Here is a 20,570-nt window from a genome sequence, read left to right on the forward strand (position 1 = left end):
CTGCTGAAAGCCGCAGAAAGGCTTTCAGAGGAGATGGCGTTTCGAGCCGGACCCCTGTGGACCCAGCAGAGTTCCCTGGCAGAGACGGGCTGGGAGGGAGGAACGGGCAGTTCTCGCAGATGCTAGAGCACACACCTGGGCCCACGGGGATGAGCTGGGCCCTAGGAGGTGAGGATCGGAGGGGGAACTGGAATCACGTTGCTGACCGGCCATCCGCACTGCCAGGCTGGCATCTAGGCTCCACCCCATGGGCCACAGAGAGCCACCGAAAGCTTCTGAGCAAGACTACCGGATGAAAGCATCTATCAGCAATCATGTCATCTGCACACCCAGGCCCGGCCCCGGAAAATTAGCCCTCGGCAGCTCAGAGAAGAGCTGACTTCAGACTCTCGGGCACCTCTCTCGATGCCCCAGTGCCTAGAACAGACCCCACAGCATTGCTGCTCAGTAATCTGACTGAAGGCAGGAGTCAGTCCTCAGTCCTCTCCTGGAGAAGAGGAGTCAAACCCCGGCCTGTTGCAGACTTTCTCCCATCTCGCCCAGCCCGCCCCTCACCAACGAATGCTCCAGGGTGCCCAGCACACACCAGACAGCGGAGACCACCTTCAGTTCTCGCAGGCGCCTCCGGGGTGGAAAGGACTCACCGCAGCCAGCAGTTAAGGACCTCAGGGGCCTGCCCAGCTGCTGCAAGGGTCAGACCTTCTGAGTCCAGCTGGGGGGTGGGGGCAGGCACGTGTTACAGCAGGGTGGGGGCAGGGTGGACAGCAAGAGCGGGCGAGGCAGGGCATTCCTGGGGGCCCCCCAGCCCAGGCCTTGGGACCAGGTGGCCGGACCCCAGTCTGAGGCTCCTGCCCCACCCTGGGTCCAGCTGCCATGCCTGGGGCTGTGGCCAGCCACCTCCACACCGCCCACGTCCACGCCCCCGGGCCAGGTCTGGGCTGGAACACACAGGCACGCACGCACACACCACCAGGGCCCCAAAGCCTGGGAGCAGCAGTTGTCTTAGACAGAAAAGCTTTATTTCTTCTAATGAAATGATTTAGGACATAACTCAATGTTATAAAAACCAATCATCTCCCTTCTTGAAGAAAACCTCCCTGAAAGGCTTCAACAGAGACCCCTGGGTCCAGCAAGCCAGGTGGTTCTCACGGCTCTGAGGGTGGGCAGGCTGACACTGTTCTGAAAAACTTCTACTGGCCCAAAACTTTGTTCGGGTTATCTCTGCCCCCTCCTCCCGCCCCCCATAACATCTTACGAAAAACTCAAATGAACTTTTGGGCCAATCCAGTGAAACACGAATGCTGGAGGGAAGGCCGACTCCAAACCCCCTCTCCTTTCACAAATGGGAAACTGGCGCTCCGAGGGGAGAAGGGTCTGCTCAAGGCCACTCGGCATCAACAGCAGACCTGAGACCCCCACCCCAACCCACCTGCCTCTCTTTCCCCCCGGGCTCATCCTCTGGGCCGCTGGGGGCAAGCTGGGTGCCACTGCTGAACGCTGAGTAGCGGGACAGCCTCAGCCTTCACTGGGAAGTGTATATGGTGCACAGCGTCCAGGCGGGCTCAGGCTTCAGGGACAGAGACCCGGAGAAGCAGGAGACACAGTTCACCATCCCATCACCCGCCTCGGGCCAAGCATTCGCCAGGGCCAGCTGTTCCTGCCTCTGACACTGAAAGCCTTTCTGTGCCTTTGCTCCCATTTTGCGGATAAGCAGTCTTGGCAGGCAGGTGAAAACGGCTTTTTGTCTTACGGAAAGAAAAATGGTTACTTAATATAAGCAGCCTGGGTGGCCAAGTCTTCCTTGATGTGGGGTTCTCCGAGGGGGAGGAAGATGACACATCCTCGGGGCAGCAAAGAGGGGGCTTCTGATCTAGGCGACCTCACGGGGGCTTTCCTTCCGCTGGCACTCCCGGTTCACCAGGAAGGGGTGGATGAATGTCAGGAGAGTCAGTAGCACCAGCATTAAGTTCACCTGGAGGGTGAGGGGCAGTGAGGCCAAGTCCACCACCATGCAGGGACCAGAATCCCGCCTGCAGGGTGAGGGGGCAGTGAGGCCAAGTCCACCATCATGCAGGGACCAGAATCCCGCTGGGTTTCTCCTCTGCATCCCACTCAGACCTGACGGTGCCCTATGGGATGGATTCTGGGCGACTTTTCGTTCCACCCGCCTAAGGGCAGGGCAAGGAGGAAAGCTGTGCCCATTCCACAGGTGGAGAAACTGAGGTCTGCAGAGTCCCCGATGACCTGGGAGGCCATCCACGTTAACCCTTTGGCTTCGGGGATCCCCGGCACACGATAGGCTCTCCCACGGACTCCCGTTGGAAAAGCAAGACCCAGGACGTAGCCATGTGCAGAAACGTTCCCGCGGGAACCACACCCAGGCCACCCCGGCCAGGCTTGGAGACTGACAAAGTCGCCCCGATCTGAGTCTAAGGCCAGGGTCCCCGCCCCCCAGTACTCACGTATAACGGGTCATTCTGGAGGGGGCCTTTGATGAGGGTGAAGAGGGGAAACTGCAGCAAAGACACGACGGCCGACAGGGCCATCACGAGTCCAAACAGCTTCCCGAAGTGCTCCGAGGGGAACCTGCACGGGGGCGGGCAAAGGAGGTTCCAGCGGCTCTGGGGACCCTCGCTCCACGGAAGGGCCTGGCTCTGGTGGGTCTTGGTCAGCCCCCTGCTCCCATTCCCCTAGTCTAAGCCAGCCAGCACTTACTCACACCCACAGGGCCCCCCTTCACCTCTGCTGGAGCACAGAGATGGCCCCGCGCTCGACCCGGGGAAAACAGCAGGGCCCCAGACGCAGGCTGGGCCCCAGGAGGTCTCAGGAAAAAGACACAGATACATCCACCATATACTAAATGATGCATGCCCCAGCAGAAGCAGCGAGAATAATGACTTCCCTGCTGGTCTACTGGGTTAAGACGCTGCACTTCCCATGGAAGGGGTGTGGGTTCGATCCCTGGTCAGGGAACTAAGATCTCACAAGCAGTGCGGCAGGGCCAAGAAAATATCCCCCTCACCCAAAAAAAAGAAGAAAGAAGCAGAGTGCCACAAGGAAGGAAAAGGCTTTCTTTCTGCTCTTCCTTGGGAGGGCTACAGCAGAAGTGGGCGTTGCAGGGCGAACAGGAGCTCGCCAGGCAGATCACAGAGGCGGCGGGGAGCAGACATGGAGGGCGTTAGTGGGTGTGAAGGCTCTGCCCCTCCCACAGCCTCCAGGGCGCCTCCCCTGGCATCTGGGTCTCCTCCCCGGACTTCTCCGCCCCCAGCACACCCCACTCAGTCCCGGGGAATCCCCCATCAGGGAGCGCACATCAAGCCCACGTACGCGAGCGTGAGGAAGGCCGCGTTGCACCCGTACAGGAAGGAGCGGCTGACCACTTGCAGGATGAAGGTGGCGTATTGCAGGGGCAGCACCGGTATGGAGGCGCAGACGGCAAAGCCCAGGCTCAGCAGGGACGTCAGGGTCAGCGAAGGCACCACCGAGCGCAGGGCAGCGGCCTTGGCCACGGCCCCTGTACCGAAAGGGAGACAGGAGGCTGAAGGGACGCCCAGGGGGCGGGGGGCCACGCTGACCCCTTCTCTCCATACACCCCATCTCCAATTCATCAGTACACGCGGATAACTCACTTCCTAAACATTTGGAGAAGACTCTTGAGAGTCCCTTAAACTGCAAAGAGATCCAACCAGTCCATCCTAAAAGAAATCAGTCCTGACTATTCATTGGAAGGACTGATGCTGAAGCTGGAACTCCAATACTTTGGCCACCTGATGAGAAGAACTGACTCACTGGAAAAGACCCTGATGCTGGGAAAGATTGAAGGCAGGAGAAGGGGACGACAGAGGATGAGATGGTTGGATGGCATCAGTGACTCAGTGGACATGAGTTTGGGTAGACTCCGGGAGTTGGTGATGGACAGGGAGGCCTGGCGTGCTGCGATTCATGGGGTCACAAAGAGTTGGACACGACTGAGCCACTGAACTAAACTGAACCAAAACACCATTCAAACATGTACCCATGCCTCCATCTCCAGCGACTCATCTTAATCACAGGCCAGCGTCAGCCACTCATAGATGATCACAGCCTACAGCCAGATACTCCGGGCAGGACCATGGGTTCCAGCAGAAGACCGGAGGTGTCCAAACCGGCAGCAGACAAAGGCAGAGGGCTTGCCTGGGGGCTCAGGGGGTAAAGAAGCTGCCTGCCAACGCAAGAGACGCAGGTTCGATTCCTGGGTCGGGAAGATCCCCTGGAGAAGGAAATGGCAACACACTCTAGTGCTCTTGCCTGGGAAACCCCATGGACAGAGCCTGGCGGGCTGCAGTCCATGGGGTCACAAAGAACCGGACACGACTGAGCGACTAAACAACAACAAGTCACGACTAAACAACAAGTCACGGAAGGATGGAGTCCTGCCGAGGGGCGGTCCTGGCTGCCGCCTTTTACCTAAGAAAGGGAAGCTGTTTATGCAAACGAGTCTGTCTTTAAAGGGGAAAAAAAAAGCAATTACCAAACAAGGGCAGGAAGGGAGGCCAGGGGACCGAGGAGGAAACAAATGCGGTGGGCTGGTTCCCGTTTCCTAGTTGTGGCTTCGGAATAGTGTCAACGTTTGATACAAAAATGTCCTTAAAAATTAAATCAGAATAATAGGAAGAAAACAAGCAAGGCCATTCCCCCCCAAAAAGAAAAAAAAAGAAATCCAACGAGATGAAACCAACGAATGCAACTTTTTGTATCCAGTTGCTGACTCTTAAAATACCATAATTTTGACGGACAGATCCTAGGGGACGTACCTTCAGAGTGAGAATGAGGGAAAGGAAGGCGCACCAACAGTCGGCACCGGCAGTTATTAGTAACAGTACTGACCTTGCTAAACCAGCAGTCATGCGTAAAATATATTTTTAAAAAACTATGTATAGAATATATATGTGTGTGTGTATACACAGTACACAGTATGTATATATAGTATAATGTATAGTATTTTAGGAACCATGATTTTCAGAAGAAAAGAGATACAAATGCAAAAATCAAGTAAAATTTGAACTAAAACATCAGTATTAGATATTCATGATTTATTTTCTTTTCATCCAAAAAATTATCTATATTTTACCTCTGAGGACTAAAAGCCATGAGAGCCCAGGAGAATTAGAAACCCCAGCATCCAGACTGCCATCGTTAAACACCACTTCTCATTCAAAGGGACCCAGGACTATTTGAAGGCATGGGTGGTTTCGGGTCTGGGCCAGGAAACATACCCAGTGAAAGGGACCCGAGCACTCTCCAAAAGTAACTTTCTGTAAAGGACACAGATGCTTGACTGGTCACGCTCCCAGGGGTCAAGGGTGAGGGAGTCTGAACCTCAAGAAGGATCGTCACAGAGACGGACTGAAACACGTCAGATATACTGAAAATAAGATTTCAAAAGAGAAACTGTGAGCGGTTACCCCTGGAAGTTGCTTGGATACCAACTCACTTTTCTGAAACTAGTAAAGAGGAGGAAAAAGTGTCCACTGCACATTCATATCTGACTCTTTTGCGACCCGGTGGACTAGCCCGCCAGGCTCCTCTGTCCATGAGATTCTCCAGGCAAGAATGCTGGAGTGGGCTGCCATGCCCTCTCTCCAGGGGATCTTCCCAACCCAGGGATCGAATCTGGGTCTCCAACACCGCAGGCAGATTCTTCACCATGTGAGCCACCAGACAGGCTCAAACAGAGGAAAAAATACGCATTTATTTCCAGGTAAACAAAACAGTTAATAAAGTTTGTCGTTCTAGGGAAAGTTTTAGCTATGAAAAGCAGAAGGAAAAGATAGTCATAGAAATTCTCTGTTTTGCAACCCTAATAAAATAACGGGTCTAGGCATCAAGCATCAGTAGCGGCAAGGCCTGCAGCTGATGAGAACCTTTCACAACGGGTGGATCAGACTGACAATGTCTGAGTGCACGGATCAATCCTAACATCATAAGAACAAGGCAACGGGTACCCAGGGTCTGCAGATGAGACCTCGGAGGAAGCCCACGGCTCCACCTCTCAAGTTATTCTTGCCAAAAGATACCAAACTGAGTCTCCGATCTGCCTGTTTACAGACAGAGCCCAGTCAAAAGAACGTTTAAAAATGACACGAAAAGGATGCCAAATGCAAAATGTGGGAAACCTGACCGGACAAGTAACCCAGTCCCGTCAGTAAGTGAACGAAGCGGAAAAAGGGGGCGGGGGATAGAGACTTACTACACTGTGGCCCTGTATGGATCCGAATTTGAACAAACAAACCGCTGACAGAAAGACTCAGATGAGACCGTTAGCGAAATCCGAACTGGACCACGTGAGTGAACACATGACACTGAGAAATCATCGGAGGCTGTCTCAGGCGTCATAATGATATTCTTCCCGGTGATGCTTCACTTAAACAGAAGAGGCCTTACTTGTTGGCACTACATACTGAAGTGTTTACAAATAAAATGATCTGACGTCTGAGGTTTGCTTTAGAAGTGGCTCAGAGAAGCGGGGCGGGGGAGATGAAACTCCAGGGGTACCGGCAGTCCCTGGGGTCCAGCGGTTAGGACTCAGTGCGCTCACTGCCGTGGCCAGGGTCCAACCCCCTGGTTGGGGAACCTAGATCCCACAGGCCGTGCGGCTTGAGGCTGAAACAACAAAATGAGCAGGCTGCCCTGTCCATCTGTTCTCGTCCCAGGATCAGGCCCCAGCTCCCTGGCAGGACGCCGCCTGCCCTTTCTCTCCTCTCCCCAGCCCCCGCCCCAACACGCCCTGTGCCTGAACCACCTGCTGGGGCTCCTCAGCTTCCTCAAGGTTTCATTCTTTCACCACCATGAACAATGGCACCCCTGGGCCACATCCCAGGCCCTCGCCTTCATCTTGCCACTTCTTACTCTCCCTTTAGGAGCTCAGAGGCCGCTTCCTCCAGGAAGACACAGCGTAGGTGCCCTGCTTTGTGTGGCCACAGCTCCCTGCAGGTTTATTTCAGGGGCCACAAAGCTTGACTACTTGCATTTCTCTACTCTCTAGACTAGAACAGCGTGAGAACAAGGACGTAACTGTCAGGTCTGTTATCGAAATCTGGAACTATGGTTGGCACGTAACTGGCACTCAGTGACTAGTGGGTGTATGGAGAGATGGATGATGGATGGATGGTGGATGGATGGATGGATGCATGATGAATGGACAAAAGGACAGATGATGCATGGAAGGATGGATGATGGAAGGATGAATGAGTGAAGGATGGATGAATGATGGGTGGATGAGTGATGAGTGGATAAAAGGACAGATGATGTATGGATGTATGGATGAGTGATGGATGGATGGGTGATGGATGGATAAAAGGACAGATGATGGATGATGGGTGAATGATGGAAGGATGGATGGGTGATGGATGGATGAGTAAAGGATGCATGAGTGATGGACTAATGAGTGATAAGTGGATAAAAGGAGAGATGATGGATGATGGGAGAATGATGGATGGATGAATGAGTGATGGATGAATGGGTGATGGATGGATAAAAGGACAGATGATGGATGATGGGTGAATGATGGAAGGATGGATGAGTGATGCATGGATGAGTGATGGATAGATGGGTGATGGATGGATGGGTGATAAGTGGATAAAAGGACAGATGATGTTTGGATGGATGGATGATGGAAGGATGGATGGGTGATGGATGGATGAGTAAAGGATGCATGAGTGATGGACTAATGAGTGATAAGTGGATAAAAGGAGAGATGATGGATGATGGGAGAATGATGGATGGATGAATGAGTGATGGATGAATGGGTGATGGATGGATAAAAGGACAGATGATGGATGATGTATAGATGAATGATGGATGGGTGAATGAGTCATGGAAGGATGAGTGAACAGATGCAAGTAGAAAAGGATTTAAGAAAAAGACGATGGGCGTGGATGTAAACAAAAGCCTCCCGCACGCTGGCTCCCTGACCCTCTGGAGCGCAGGGCTCACCTGTCCTTTTCGCTTCCTCCTGGTACTTGTGTTTGAGCCGGTCCATGAGCAGGCCGTTCCAGGGCGCACACAGCACTCCGAAGAACTGAGTCACGGCAAAGGCGTTTGTGTAGGTGCTGACTGCAGAGGGCAGAGAGGGGTGGGCGGCAAGAGCTCTTTAGGACTGCCTTCCAGAGGAGGCCACCCACCCGCCCCTGCCCGGCCTGACCCTCCAGCCCACACCCCGGGCTCAGACCTCCCTCGGAGCACAGAGCCCTGCTGAGCTCAGCGCCCCACCACGTGAGGTGCCAAGTCCCCAGAGGCGATGCACAGAGGGGCTGCCTCCCAGCCCCCCACCTACCTAGCGCGCTGTCCCTGATGGCCAAGTTGTTGAGCAGCGAGTTGAGGGTGCCGATGAAGAGGTAATGCCACAGCTGTATCACGGACAGCCACACCACGTGCCAGGCAAAGCGCCGAGAGAAGGTATGGCTCCAGAAGGAGCCGGGTGCCTGCTGCTGTCCCGGGGTCTCTGATGAGAGGGAAGAAAATTCGGGTAAGAGCTACTATTGAATTGGGGGGGGGGGGGAATGGGTGCACAGGTCTTACCGGGAGAGCCCGAGCTCTGAGCTCACCCGTTCTTCCCCCCCGGACTCTCCGAGGGCAACACCCCCGCCTCCACGCAACATCCCAGCCCCACCACCGCGGGGGCACAGCTCTCCCATGCTCTGCTGTCCACTATCTGACCCTTCACACTGGGATGCTTCTCGCACTACCAACCTTCCCGATCGTTCTCAGGCAGGATGAGGAAAAGACAGGCAAGGAGAGGAGCAAGTCAGAGGCGATGTGCGGGATGGCGGGGACAGCGAGAATTTCAGCAGCTCCGCACCCCCCACTCCTCTTTCAGCACCAGCCTCCAAGTCTCCCACGGAACCCTTTCCCGCCCTGATCTTCACGGTCCGGGTGAGCCCGTGGACTGAGTGCTCTGCGCCTCACCCCAGGCTGCCCAATGGGCCCGTTCTTCTCGAGGGGCAGAGTGGTGAGGATTTGACCCTGGGGTCCCCAGGGGTATCCTGCTTCGGCGGCCTGGCAAGCGCACTCCTCCCTTCATTCGGTGAACTTCCCAGGGTCTTATTCTTGTTTCTACCTCAGCCGACAGAGCTCTGGGACGTTTGTAACCCAGGACCCAAAACAGACAGAAAGGCGAGGCAAGATGGAGACGGGGCAGTGAGAGAGGGCTGACCCACGGGACCTGCAGATACTGGACAGATAAGGCACGCTTAGGAGCGGGCGGGCAAGGGAAGGCGAAGGGTGGAGACTGAGCTCTGGGGAGCAGGGCCACGGCGTGCTGGGCACGGAAAGGAGAGATGAAGTGAAACCGGTTGCCCTCTTGGACGCTCGGTAGGCTGAGGGAGTCGGAAAGATCCTACAGGTCTCTTCGCCACCTGACCTTCTCTGGCCCTGAGTCCCTGGCAAAGCTCTGGAGGTGACGAACCACGCTGGCCGCAGGGGAAGGCCAGGTTCTTGGGGGGAAATGGGTTAACCAGCAGGCTTCACCTTTCTTCGGGGAAAGGAACTCCTTTGACTGCAGCTCCAGCTTTTCAGACTCAGCTTCCTTCTTGTCTTCCTCTTGGGGGCTGTCCCTGGAGCAGAGACTGTGGAAACAGAAGCTCTATCAGCCCAAGCCAAGGACTGGGAGCTGAGCCTGACACGCGTGCGGGATGCAGGGAAAGGAAATGGCCCCTGGCACTGCACACTGGGATCACCTTTTCACAGCCCCAGCGCTGGCGTCCAGGCCCAGACCAGCGGAGCCAGAAGGTCTGGGCGTGGAAGGCAGGCTCCCGTTATCTTTTTTAGAAACATCTCCAGTTAATCCCAGCAATTCTAATCTGCAGCCACATACGGGAGCAACCGAAGGATGGGAAGCGTAGAACAGACGTGGGTTCCAATCCCAGTCCTGCCTCTTCCTGGCTGTGGCAACGTGGCTCAGACCTAACTCTTCCGAGCCTCACTGTTCTGATCTGGAAGATGGAGATACAGATACGCAGCCGAGTACTACCATGAAATGAAACCAGAGCACATGCCAGGCTGCCAGAGAGTAATCGACCCGCCAGGAAATGTCCCTGGCGCCACTGCTCGTACTGAGCAGATGCAGAAATGGTCCCGTTTCTTCATCTGCTTTCTTCTCTATGCTTTGCAAAGGAACTTGGCAGCTCTGTTTCCCCAAACCCTGAATCTGGGCTGGCCTCATGAGCGGCTTCAACCAGGACGACCCATCAAAAGTGACGCACCGGGCCTCCCTGGGGGCTCAGCGGTGGAGAATCCGCCTGACGATGCAGGAGCCACGGGTTCAACCCCTGATCCGGGAGGATCCATGTGCCATGGAGCAACTAAGCCCGTGTGCCACGACTATGGAGCCCGGGAGCCACAGCTCTGAGCCCTCGGGCGGCAGTTTCTGAAGCCTGTGTGCCCGAGACTTTGTGCTCCGCAACGACAGAAGCCACAGCAGTGAGAAGCCCGCTCTCCACGACCAGAGAAGAGCCCATGCAGCAACAAAGACCCAGCACGGCCAAAAACAAACAATAATACATAAATTTATTAAAAATAAATAAGTGGTGTGCCAATCCAGCCTTAAACCTGAAGAAAACTTGCGTGTTGCTGCATGCTCTTGGAACCCTGAAACCAAGAAGTGAAGAAGCGCCAGCCAGCCTGCTGGAGAATGCAAGCCACGTGACCCAGATATCCTCGCCACCCCAGACAAGCAGACAAATCCCCTGTGAGTAAGGCCATTAGGCCAGCCGGCCCCCGGCTAACCCTCCAGACGATCGCAGGCATGAGAAGTCTGTCAAGAGCATCTAAGTAGCACCCCCTGATCAGTAGAACTAGCCAGCTACCACTAGACTTAGGAAGATAATAAATGCCTAAGGTTTTAAGCCCTTAAGTTTTGGGATCGTTCATTACGCAGCAGTAGCTAACTGCTACTTGGTCTAGTCCTTGGTCTAGTCCTCCTCTCCAGAGACAGGTTTCCTCTGCCCTACTGTAACCACATCCGTCCCAAACCCTCTTCCCACTCCAGGTCAGAGGAGGGACTCTGGCCACACCGTCCCCAGCTCACAGTCCTTACCCGTAGCGGTAGTTGGCGGGCAGCGGGTAGGGGATGTGCCCCCGGGGCATCAGGAGGAGAGTGCGCCCGACATGCCAGGCACTGCAGACAGAGATGAAGAGGAAGGAGGCCTTGATGGTGACGCCCTGTTCATAAAGGAGCTGCAGAAACAAGAGGGGAAAGGTCAGCGTGACAGTCACGTTCACACCAGCATTACTCACGACACCTGAAAGGTGGATGCAAACCAACGTCCCTTCAAGGATGAACAGATAACAACTGTGGCACGCGCGACGGAACAGGCGTCAATCTTAACAGGAAGGGAACTCTGACACCTGCTAAAACAAACTGTGAACTTTGAGGACATGATGCTACATGAAATAATACAGTCACAGAAAGAAAAAAAATAGGATGTGATTCTACTTCAGAGGTACCTGCAGTAGCCAAAATCACAGAAAGAGAAATTATAACAGTGGTGGTCAGGGTCCAGCGGGAGGTGGATGGGACGTGGGGAGTTATTGCTTGATGGACAGTTTGAGCTTCACAGGGTTGAGAAGCGTCCCAGAGATGGGTGCTGGTGATGGTCGTACAACAGCATGAATGAACTCAATGCTACTGAACTCACACTTAAACACGGTGGAGGTGCCAAGGTTTATCTTGTCATAAACTGCATTGTACAAAAAGTCCAGGTAAGAATCCGGGGCGAAACTTATTTCTAAGAATACGTCTTGGTCCAGGCTCTTGCCTTCTACGCTAGAAGCTGATTATGGATGTCTGGGGCCCACCCCAAGGCCCAACCAGCGGCAGGGGACACAGGCAATTGCCACCCTCTACCTTGATGATGAGAAAGACTGCCGAGGAGGAGTCAAATGCTCCGTTGTACATGGTGATGATGGTCGAGCGGTGTTTGCCAAACAGGTTCCCGATCTGGAGAACACAGGACCAGCCCGAGTCACTCACTCGCCCGTGAAACACTTCCCGTGCACCCAGCAAGCGTCAGGCCCTCATACACAGACCCCCCTCCACCCCAGGAGCTGCCACTCCGGCTGGGGCCCACGCCATCAGAGGCCACCAAAGCAGCAGGGCTTGCGCCTCCCCCGCCCACCCCAAGGTCCTGCCAGGTGCCCTCGGCCAGGGCGGGCTCACACCTGCAGGTTGGTGATCAGGAACAGGATGCCCCCCACGGCGAGCATGGGCATGGCCAGGAAGAGCAGCACAGCTGAGTCTGCAAGCATCCGAGACAGAGGCGGGGTGATGCCACCCAGTAACCCAAACACGGAGCCCCGCACTCTGGGGCTCCCCTCTGCTCCCTACAAGCCTGCGCTCAGGGCCCCAATTCTGGGCAGCCCTTCCAGCACCCTCCAAGTGTCTCAGGGGACTGTCAAGGCTCCCTCACATGCTCCTGCAAAGGGACCCTCCTCCCCATCAAAGATGACCCTTGGTCGTCGGCAGGCTGAATGTCTACCGAGAGAGGCAGGACTCGACCCACTGCCCACTTCCTTCACTAAATCGCGCGCAATCCTTTTCATCTTGACACTTCAGGGGAGAGGAGCCTGGACTGAGCCCACACACCCAGCCTCTAACTCAGTGCACTGAGCTGGACTCTGAAGTGCGACTCAGTCATCTCATCTGATAGATGGGAACAGTCCCTGCTCTTCTGCCTTCCTAGGGCGCTGTGGGATCTGAGAGAGAAAATGCCCGGAAACTGCATTTCCTCTGTTCATTAGACTTTGAGCATTTCTTCTGTGGTGGGTGTTTGCCTGGCGTTAGAAATGTAGGATGAATAAAAAGAATTTCTTGCCCTTGAGAAGACTGACATGCAAAAAAAAAAAATCACTCCAGTGGCTCTGGCAGCTGTTGGGCAAGAAGAGCAGGGCTGAGGAAGAATAGCACCAGAGGCTGGGGCTGGTGCAGCCGCTCAGTCGCGTCCGACGCTGTGCAGCCCCACAGACTGCGCCCCGCCAGGCTCCTCTGCCCACGGGCTTTCCCAGGCAAGCACCCTGCAGCGGGCTGCCCCTTCCTCCTCCAGGGCATCTTCCTGACTCAGGGATCGAACCCATGTCTCCTGCACTGCCAGTGCCGTTTCAGGTCACTGCCTTCTGTCCACCTTCATGATCTGGGCCATAGGCCGTGCCTCTCTTATTTGCTAAAAAAAAAATTTTTTTAATGTGACTCACTATCCAAAAGGAATCTATTATTTTTGAAGGAAACTTTATACGTGGAGTTGCCTGGTGGCCTTGTGGTTAGGATGCCAACTTTCATTGCCATGGCCAGGGTTCGATCCCCGGGTAGGGGACTGAGATCCCACAGTGAAATAGCGAGGGGGCCAAAAAAAAGGGAATCTTTACATTACGAGTGTCAATGAAAACTAACTGGCGTTGCTTGTTGTGAATGCGTGTGTGTTGGTCACTCAGTCATGTCCAACTCTTTGCGACCCTATGGACTGTAGCCCGCCAGGCTCTTCTATCCATGGGATTCTCCAGGCTAGAGTACTGGAGTGGGTTGCCATTCCTTCTCCAGGGGATCTTCCCAACCCAGGGATCGAACCCAGGTCTCCTGCATTGCTGGCATATGCTTTACAGTCTGAGCTACTAGGGAAGCCCTAACTATAAAAATAAGTACAATGAAAGCAGTGTTAATAAATTGTAACTGAATGCAGTTGCACTTAGAATGTTCAAGGCCTGATTTCTGCTCTTGCCAGTGTTAAAATTACCCCAGCCCTATGTGATTTCCTGAGTGAAATCAGAGGCCTGAATGAGAAATAAAAACAGCGTAACATTTCCACCAAGTGATTCAACCTTAACATAGCATATGTGTGCTTCCCAATAATATTCTCCAAAGTAACTATTATTCTAGTAACTACTATTCCCTACCTGGAGACACACAGTGAACTTGCTCATTTTAGAGCATTCACACTCCTTACCACTCAATTTCTGTCTCTGGAAAAGGTGCCTCCCCAAACACCCTGAAGGTTGGCTGAGGTTCCTTTCAAAAATAGCATTACTGTGGTCTCAACACTTTTTCCAAAATCAAAAAGCCCCATTTTCTGGGGGAAGGGCAAATTGTGGCTCCAGTGATTCACAGATGGGAGTCAAAACGTAGCCAGCCATTACCTCCACACTCAGCCACTTGAAAGTCACGTTCAGATTTTTAGGGACAAAGCCGTGCTGATGAGCAGAGTGGGTTTTAAATAACTGGCTGAGGTGCCAGGCTACCTCCTGAGGTCTGTTCAGACAGAAACCTCAGTTGGCCTGTGTTCACTGAACACCAATGCAGACCACCAGCGTCGGGCGGCCGCCACTCACAGCAGAGCAAGGTGCTCTTACCTCCTAAGCCCCAAAACTGAGCCCCAAGACCTGACTCCGGGGAGAAGACCGAAAGGCATCTGCTGGCCTCTATAATGAGAAGCTGCTAGCAAAGAGCACAGCCAGGGTCCCAGCCCCACTCCCCACTAACTTGCCTTTTCTAAGTCTTTGCAAGGGGGTTTCTGACCTCAGTTTTCTCCTCTACACATTCCCCACTTTATTCCCCATGAAGAAAGCTGGGAATAAACCAGATTGGGCATTGAATGGTGGCTCAGATGGGAAAGAATCTGCCTGTAATGCGAAAGACCTGGGTTCAATCCCTGTGTTGGGGAGATCCCCTGGAGGAAGGGAAAGGCTACCCACTCCAGTGTTCTTGCCTGAGAATCCCACGGAGAGAGGAGCCTGGTGGGTTACAGTCCATGGGGTCACAGAGATTCGGACACAACTGAGCGACTAAGCACATCACAGCACGCAGACCAGTAAAATTTGAAGAGGAAAATTTTTTGACTACCATAGAGTTGTCGGTTTGCACCCTGCTAAGTCAGGATATTTTCAACAACTACCATTTATATTATCGTTTCTTTTCTTTCCTCTTTCTTTGGCCGTGCTGCACAGCTTGTGAAATCTTACTCCTCTAACCAAGGATCACGAATACAAGCAGAAGTGCACACCGGACTGCCAGGGAATTCCCTATTATTTCATTTTTTAAAAAGAGAGGACATTTTAAGACATAACAAAAGGATGCAATCTTTTGAATCAGTTCTTCCTCTCTGAAGCAATTTCTCCCCTGTCCTTATTATTCACACTTCTCACTAAGCTGTTTTTAAAGACCAGCAATAGCGCCCTCAAGGGCCCTTTCCAGCTCGGAGTCTGTGGATCTGAGTAGCTGTGGGGCCGGTGTCTCCATGACCCTTCTGCCCCTGCCCCATGCACCAGGTGCCCGAGGTCACGTCCCTCCCGACAGCACTCACCTGCAGAGGTGAAGGCTATGGTGAGTGTGGCGCTGGTGTAGAGAAATCTGGAACACAGAAGGGGAGACGGAGAACGTCGTCACGAAGAGAGAAACCCGGGGACTCCCCTTGCGACCTGGTGACCAGGACACGGAGCTCCCAATGCAGGGGCCCAGGTTCAACTCCTGGTCAGGGAACGAGACCCCACGCACCGCAACTCAGGCCCAAGGCATCCAAACAAACGTTTCTTTAAAAAGAGAGAAGCGTGGCGGGGCAAGGGTGTGTGGAGCCAGGTCCTCCAACCCAGAAGTCCCAAGAGGCCAAGCCCTTAAAGAAAGACGTCTGGGCCTGGTCTACAAAACCTTGAGTTCAAACGGCTCTTGCTGTGTGACCTTGGGCAAGGTACTACTCTCTCTTAGAAGCTTGTTTCTGTAAAGGAAATGACTGGACTGATCCAGACCCCAGGCTTAAAGTTCTAGGATGCTATGATTTCACGACCAAGATCCCAAGGTTACTGAGATCTCTTAGAAGTCTGGGCATCTTGTAAGGCAGGGGGTAATAAAAACAGGGTTTAAGTGTGATATTCTGATTTATGACAAGAACTACATATTTGGTCCTTGTCCCCAGGCCTTGACACAGGGGTTCTAATAATTGTATAAGTTCCTGCAGAGAAGACACTACGAGCGTCTTTTGTTCTACTGTTCTGATGAAATAACTGTGGAGGGGTGGAAAAGCCACAATGAGATGCCTGGAATTTCCACCCCTGTGTCCACTTCTCTACAGAGAGGGGAGACGGCTGGAAGTGGACTCAATAATGGATTGTGCCTATGTGAGGAAGCCTCCATAAAATCCCCTAAGTGTGGAGTTTGGAGAGCTCCCAGGTTGGCAAACACCTCCACGGACCAGGAGGCTGCTGCACCACAAGCCCACAGGGACGCAAAAGTTCTTGGGCTCGGAACCACCACCCACCTGGCCTTGTGTCTCTTCAAGTGGCTGTTTATCTGTATCCTTTATCATGCCGTTTCAGAAACTGGTCAATGCATCTCCCTGCGTTCAGCGAGGCCTTTCGCAAAGAACTGAATCCAAGGAGGAGGTCAGGGGCATCTCAAGAGTTGTAGCTGACTCAGACAGACGTTGTGGGGAACCTGGGGACCCACCATTGCAATTGGCATCTTAGGGGGGCAGGCGCGGTCTGGTGGGACCGAGCCCTTAACCTGTGGGGTCTGCTGTAGGGCCTCCAGAGAGAGTGTCAGGATTGAATTAAATTATAAGACCCCCAAGGGCTTCCCAGATTGCTCAGCGGATAAAGAATCCATGTGCAATGCAGGAGACAGAAGAGACGTGGGTTCGATCCCTGGCTTGGGAAGATCCCCTGGAGGAGGGCATGGCAACCGCTCCAGTATCCTTGTCTGGGAAATCCCATGGACGGAGGAGCCTGGCGGGCTCCAGTCCACGGGCGTCGCAGAGAGTCGGACACAACTGAGCACTTGGCACACACCTAAGACACCCAGCTGGTGCCAGAGAATGGCTTGCCACTTCACTTCTGACACATCTGGTGACCAGAAGTATCTCAGAAGTGACATGTTCTGTGTAAAAGTGGAGGAGCAAACACAGGTGGGAAGACTGGGTTTTGCTTCACATACTCAAGGCCAGAGAAGAGGGAAAGGGCAAAGGCAGGACAGGAAAGAGGAGGAGACAGGAGACTGGAGCCCAAGAACGACAGTGACGGTCACCCAAGGGCTCAGAGAGCCAAGGACCTGCTGCACCGTCCCGCCACGGCCTGGCCCGGCCGCCCTCCAGTCCCTCGAACAGCTGAACGCCCCGGGCCTCCAGGGAGACACCGCGCTGGGTCCTAATCATGCCCACCAGGCCGCCGCTTATCACAGAAGCTGGCCAGCTCAGCGGCACCCCTGTGAGCCAGCGTGGCCCTCCTTCTCCTCGACTACTTGGCCTGGGCACCCCCACGGGAGGGAACCTCAAGTCCCCACCACCAAAGACACCCCGGGGCACCGTCCTGCCTAACTTCTGGGAAGTGACAGGGTTGGGGGGAGGCCAGGAGGAGGGTGGCGAGGAGCCACTTGGGTGTGATGAAGACACGGGGTCCCCTGCACCAAGGCAGAGACAGTTCAGTTTTTCTCTGTGGCCACGCCACTCGGGATCTCGGTTCCCCGCCAAGGGATCAAACCTGCGCCCCTGCAGTGGGAGCTCCAGTCTCATGGGTGTCAGTGGCAACTCTAGGCTTTGCTGATTTCACAAGCCCTGCCCCAGGCCAGCACCCCCTACAGGAAGCAGGCCTGGCCTTCTGCCCAGTTCAGCACGACCAACAGCCCAGTGTCACATGCAACAGAGAAGCGGGGGAAAAAAGGGAAGAAGGGGCTAAGGGAACAGGGAAAGCCGAGACAGGGTGTCAACACCCAGGTGTGTTCCTAGCAGCACTGCTGGAGCAAAGGTGCCCAGCTGCCTGGCCTGCGGCTTCCTGCAAACAACGCCTCTGCCCAAAGTCCCCTTGCCCAGCCCTGGCCCGGTGCCCCTGGGACCTACATGGCGATGAGGCGGGCCACGGTGGTCTTGAAACGGTCGAAGATGTAGCCCGTGGGGAAGGTCATGAAGTTGATCGTGAAGGAGGCCAGGGTGAAGATGAGTGAGAACCGCTCGTCCCGGGCCCTGCACTCTGGAGGAGAGACGGGCCCGTCTCAGGAGTCCAGGCAGACGGGCCACCCCCCACCCGTCCCAGCCTTCCTGGCAGGCAGGCACCCAGCCTGTTCCCAGTCCAGGGCAGCCTCCTCCATCTGGGACAGCCTGCCGAGGGGAAAGCTACCCCTTTCACAGCTAAGCCGTGATGGCCGCTAATCAGCCCTTGGGAGCGGGCACCTCCCTCCCCAGGCACCTCTTAGGTCCAGGTTGAGGGTGGGGGAGGCTGATGCCCCCTTTTTCTCACCATAGAAAGCCTGGCTTTGGGCGGGGGGCTGGGGGGGGGCGGGCCCGGAGTCCTGTCTAGCCCTTCTTCCCACCACCTGGGAACCAGATTCAGAGACGGTCCTGCTCCCTTACCATCCAGCCCGGTGGAATTGCCCAGCGACCCAGCATCCAGTTCACACAGCTCCTCAAAGTAATGCTGCTTTTTGAAGACAAACACCAGAGACGTCCAGCCAAAGAGGACACCCGCAAAGCCGAGGCACTCCAGGAGCCCTGTCCCCAGCGTGGCCACGCGGAAGGGCAGGCTGCGGCCCTGCATGACGCCAGGGGAGCCGATGCCGCGATCCCACTGCTGGCCTCCGGGCTACCCAGGCCTGGCGTCCGAGCCCTTGGAGATATTCCTAGGGTCTGGTTGGCTCTCTGGTTTCTGGCTGTTTCAGGCTTGCTCAACAGTCATCCACAGGGCTTCTCTGGATCCTGTGAAGTCAGGCGGAGGCTGCTCGGTCCACGGGGTGCTGTGGGCAAGATAGGGCAGACCAGGGGTTCTTTGTGGGACAGAGCCCAACTGCTAGACACAGTTACAAACCTTCATCCCACAGCTGGCAACAGCTGGGGAGGCTGGAGCTGAGCCCGTTTCAGAGCCGCGGTCGCTAAGGAAGAAGCAGTTCTGGGCCAGGCACAGAGGCTGGGGGACCCCACAAGAGTCCTCCCTGAGCCTGCCAGTAACTTGGTTAAGTGGGTCTTCCCAGTTCACTGACAGAAGCTCCGGGAATCTTGTCAGCTTCCCTAGGTCACGTGGGCTGATGAGTCACGCCGCCGGCAGGACCAATGGAAAAAACATCCCCCCAAGCCCCCTACCCCCCTCAAGATCCCCCGCGATCCAAATCTGGGACCCCCCAAAACCTCCACCCCACCCCACTGCGCCCCTCTTCCCATCACCATCCGCCGGAAAAGCACCCGGGACCCGCTCCCCGCCCCCACCTCGCTGCCCGCGACCCGTGGCCCCCGGCCCCCGGCCCCCGGCACAGGGTCAGCCGCCCTCTGGACAGGGGTTCCCAGTGGTTTGCGCAGCCCCGGAGCGCGCCGCCCCACCGGCCCCGCGCCCCCGGCTCCAGCCCTGCGCCCCCGGCCCCCGGCCCCGCGCCCTACCGGCCGGCCAGCTCGCCGAGGTCCCCAGGCGTGCCGCCGCGCGCCCTCCAGGTTTGCATTCGCGCCGCCCCTCCCCGCCCCTCTCCAGCCCTCCGCGCGCGCCCGGAAGCCCGGGGCGGGGAGGCGGGCGGAGATGCCGCGGGCCCCGCGCTTTCCATCAGTTCCTTCTGCCTGGGCTTTAGCAATCTCGCGGCCTCTTTGATCACGCCCGGGGGCCTTCGCTTCCCGGCCTCTTCTGACCCCGGCGGCGTCTGTTTTCCTTTCTGATCCTCTTTCTCCCTCCCAGCTGCCGTGACCGACATAGTTTTAATGCTGTTGCGCACACGGTCAGCAACCCCCCCCACCCCGCCCCACGGAAAAAGATCACAAACTCACAGCACACAGAGGGCTTACCCACAGACAGACAGACGGACACACACACACACACACACACACACAACGGCTTCCTTGGGCTCCATTTGGACCACGTTGGCGGGCACAGGTTACATTTCTTCCCATTTGCCCACCAGCTCGATCCTTTCTCCTGAGTTCATGCTACTCGCACCGTCAGCAAATCCCAGCGGAGTCAGAGAACCGCAAACAAGAACTAGAAAGTGCAGATCAGATCAGATCAGTCGCTCAGTCGTGTCCGACTCAATACGACCGCATGAATCGCAGCACGCCAGGCCTCCCTGTCCATCACCATCTCCCGGAGTTCACTCAGACTCATGTCCATCGAGTCAGTGATGCCATCCAGCCATCTCATCCTCTGTCGTCCCCTTCTCCTCTTGCCCCCAATCCCTCCCAGCATCAGAGTCTTTTCCAATGAGTCAACTCTTCGCATGAGGTGGCCAAAGTACTGGAGTTTCAGCTTTAGCATGATTCCTTCCAAAGAAATCCCAGGGCTGATCTCCTTTGGAATGGACTGGTTGGATCTCCTTGCAGTCCAAGGGACTCTCAAGAGTCTTCTCCAACACCACAGTTCAAAAGCATCAATTCCTCGGCCCTCAGCCTTCTTCACAGTCCAACTCTCACATCCATACATGACCACAGGAAAAACCATAGCCTTGACTAGACAAACCTTTGTTGGCAAAGTAATGTCTCTGCTTTTGAATATGCTATCTAGGTTGGTCATAACTTTCCTTCCAAGTAGTAAGCGTCTTTTAATTTCATGGCTGCAGTCACCATCTGCAGTGATTTTGGAGCCCAGAAAAATAAAGT

The 20,570-nt window shown here is 55.1% G+C and overlaps 1 protein-coding gene across 1 annotated transcript; it reads right to left on the minus strand.

Moving 5' to 3' along the window:
- Positions 1-997: 997 nt before the first annotated feature.
- Positions 998-19,480, minus strand: SLC43A3 (solute carrier family 43 member 3). Its single transcript, XM_061381528.1, has 13 exons — positions 19,371-19,480; positions 18,357-18,736; positions 17,847-17,976; positions 15,327-15,373; positions 12,199-12,275; positions 11,885-11,977; positions 11,075-11,214; positions 9,508-9,605; positions 8,315-8,482; positions 7,975-8,094; positions 3,328-3,514; positions 2,463-2,586; positions 998-1,972 (listed from the first exon to the last, which is right to left on the minus strand). The coding sequence occupies exons 2-13, from the start codon at positions 18,538-18,540 to the stop codon at positions 1,871-1,873; spliced, it is 1,470 nt and encodes a 489-aa protein (XP_061237512.1). The 5' UTR covers positions 18,541-18,736; positions 19,371-19,480; the 3' UTR covers positions 998-1,870.
- Between the last annotated feature and the right edge of the window lie 1,090 nt (positions 19,481-20,570).

The sequence above is a fragment of the Bos javanicus genome, chromosome 15 (assembly GCF_032452875.1).
Source record: "Bos javanicus breed banteng chromosome 15, ARS-OSU_banteng_1.0, whole genome shotgun sequence".
In the NCBI taxonomy this organism is placed as follows: domain Eukaryota; kingdom Metazoa; phylum Chordata; class Mammalia; order Artiodactyla; family Bovidae; genus Bos; species Bos javanicus.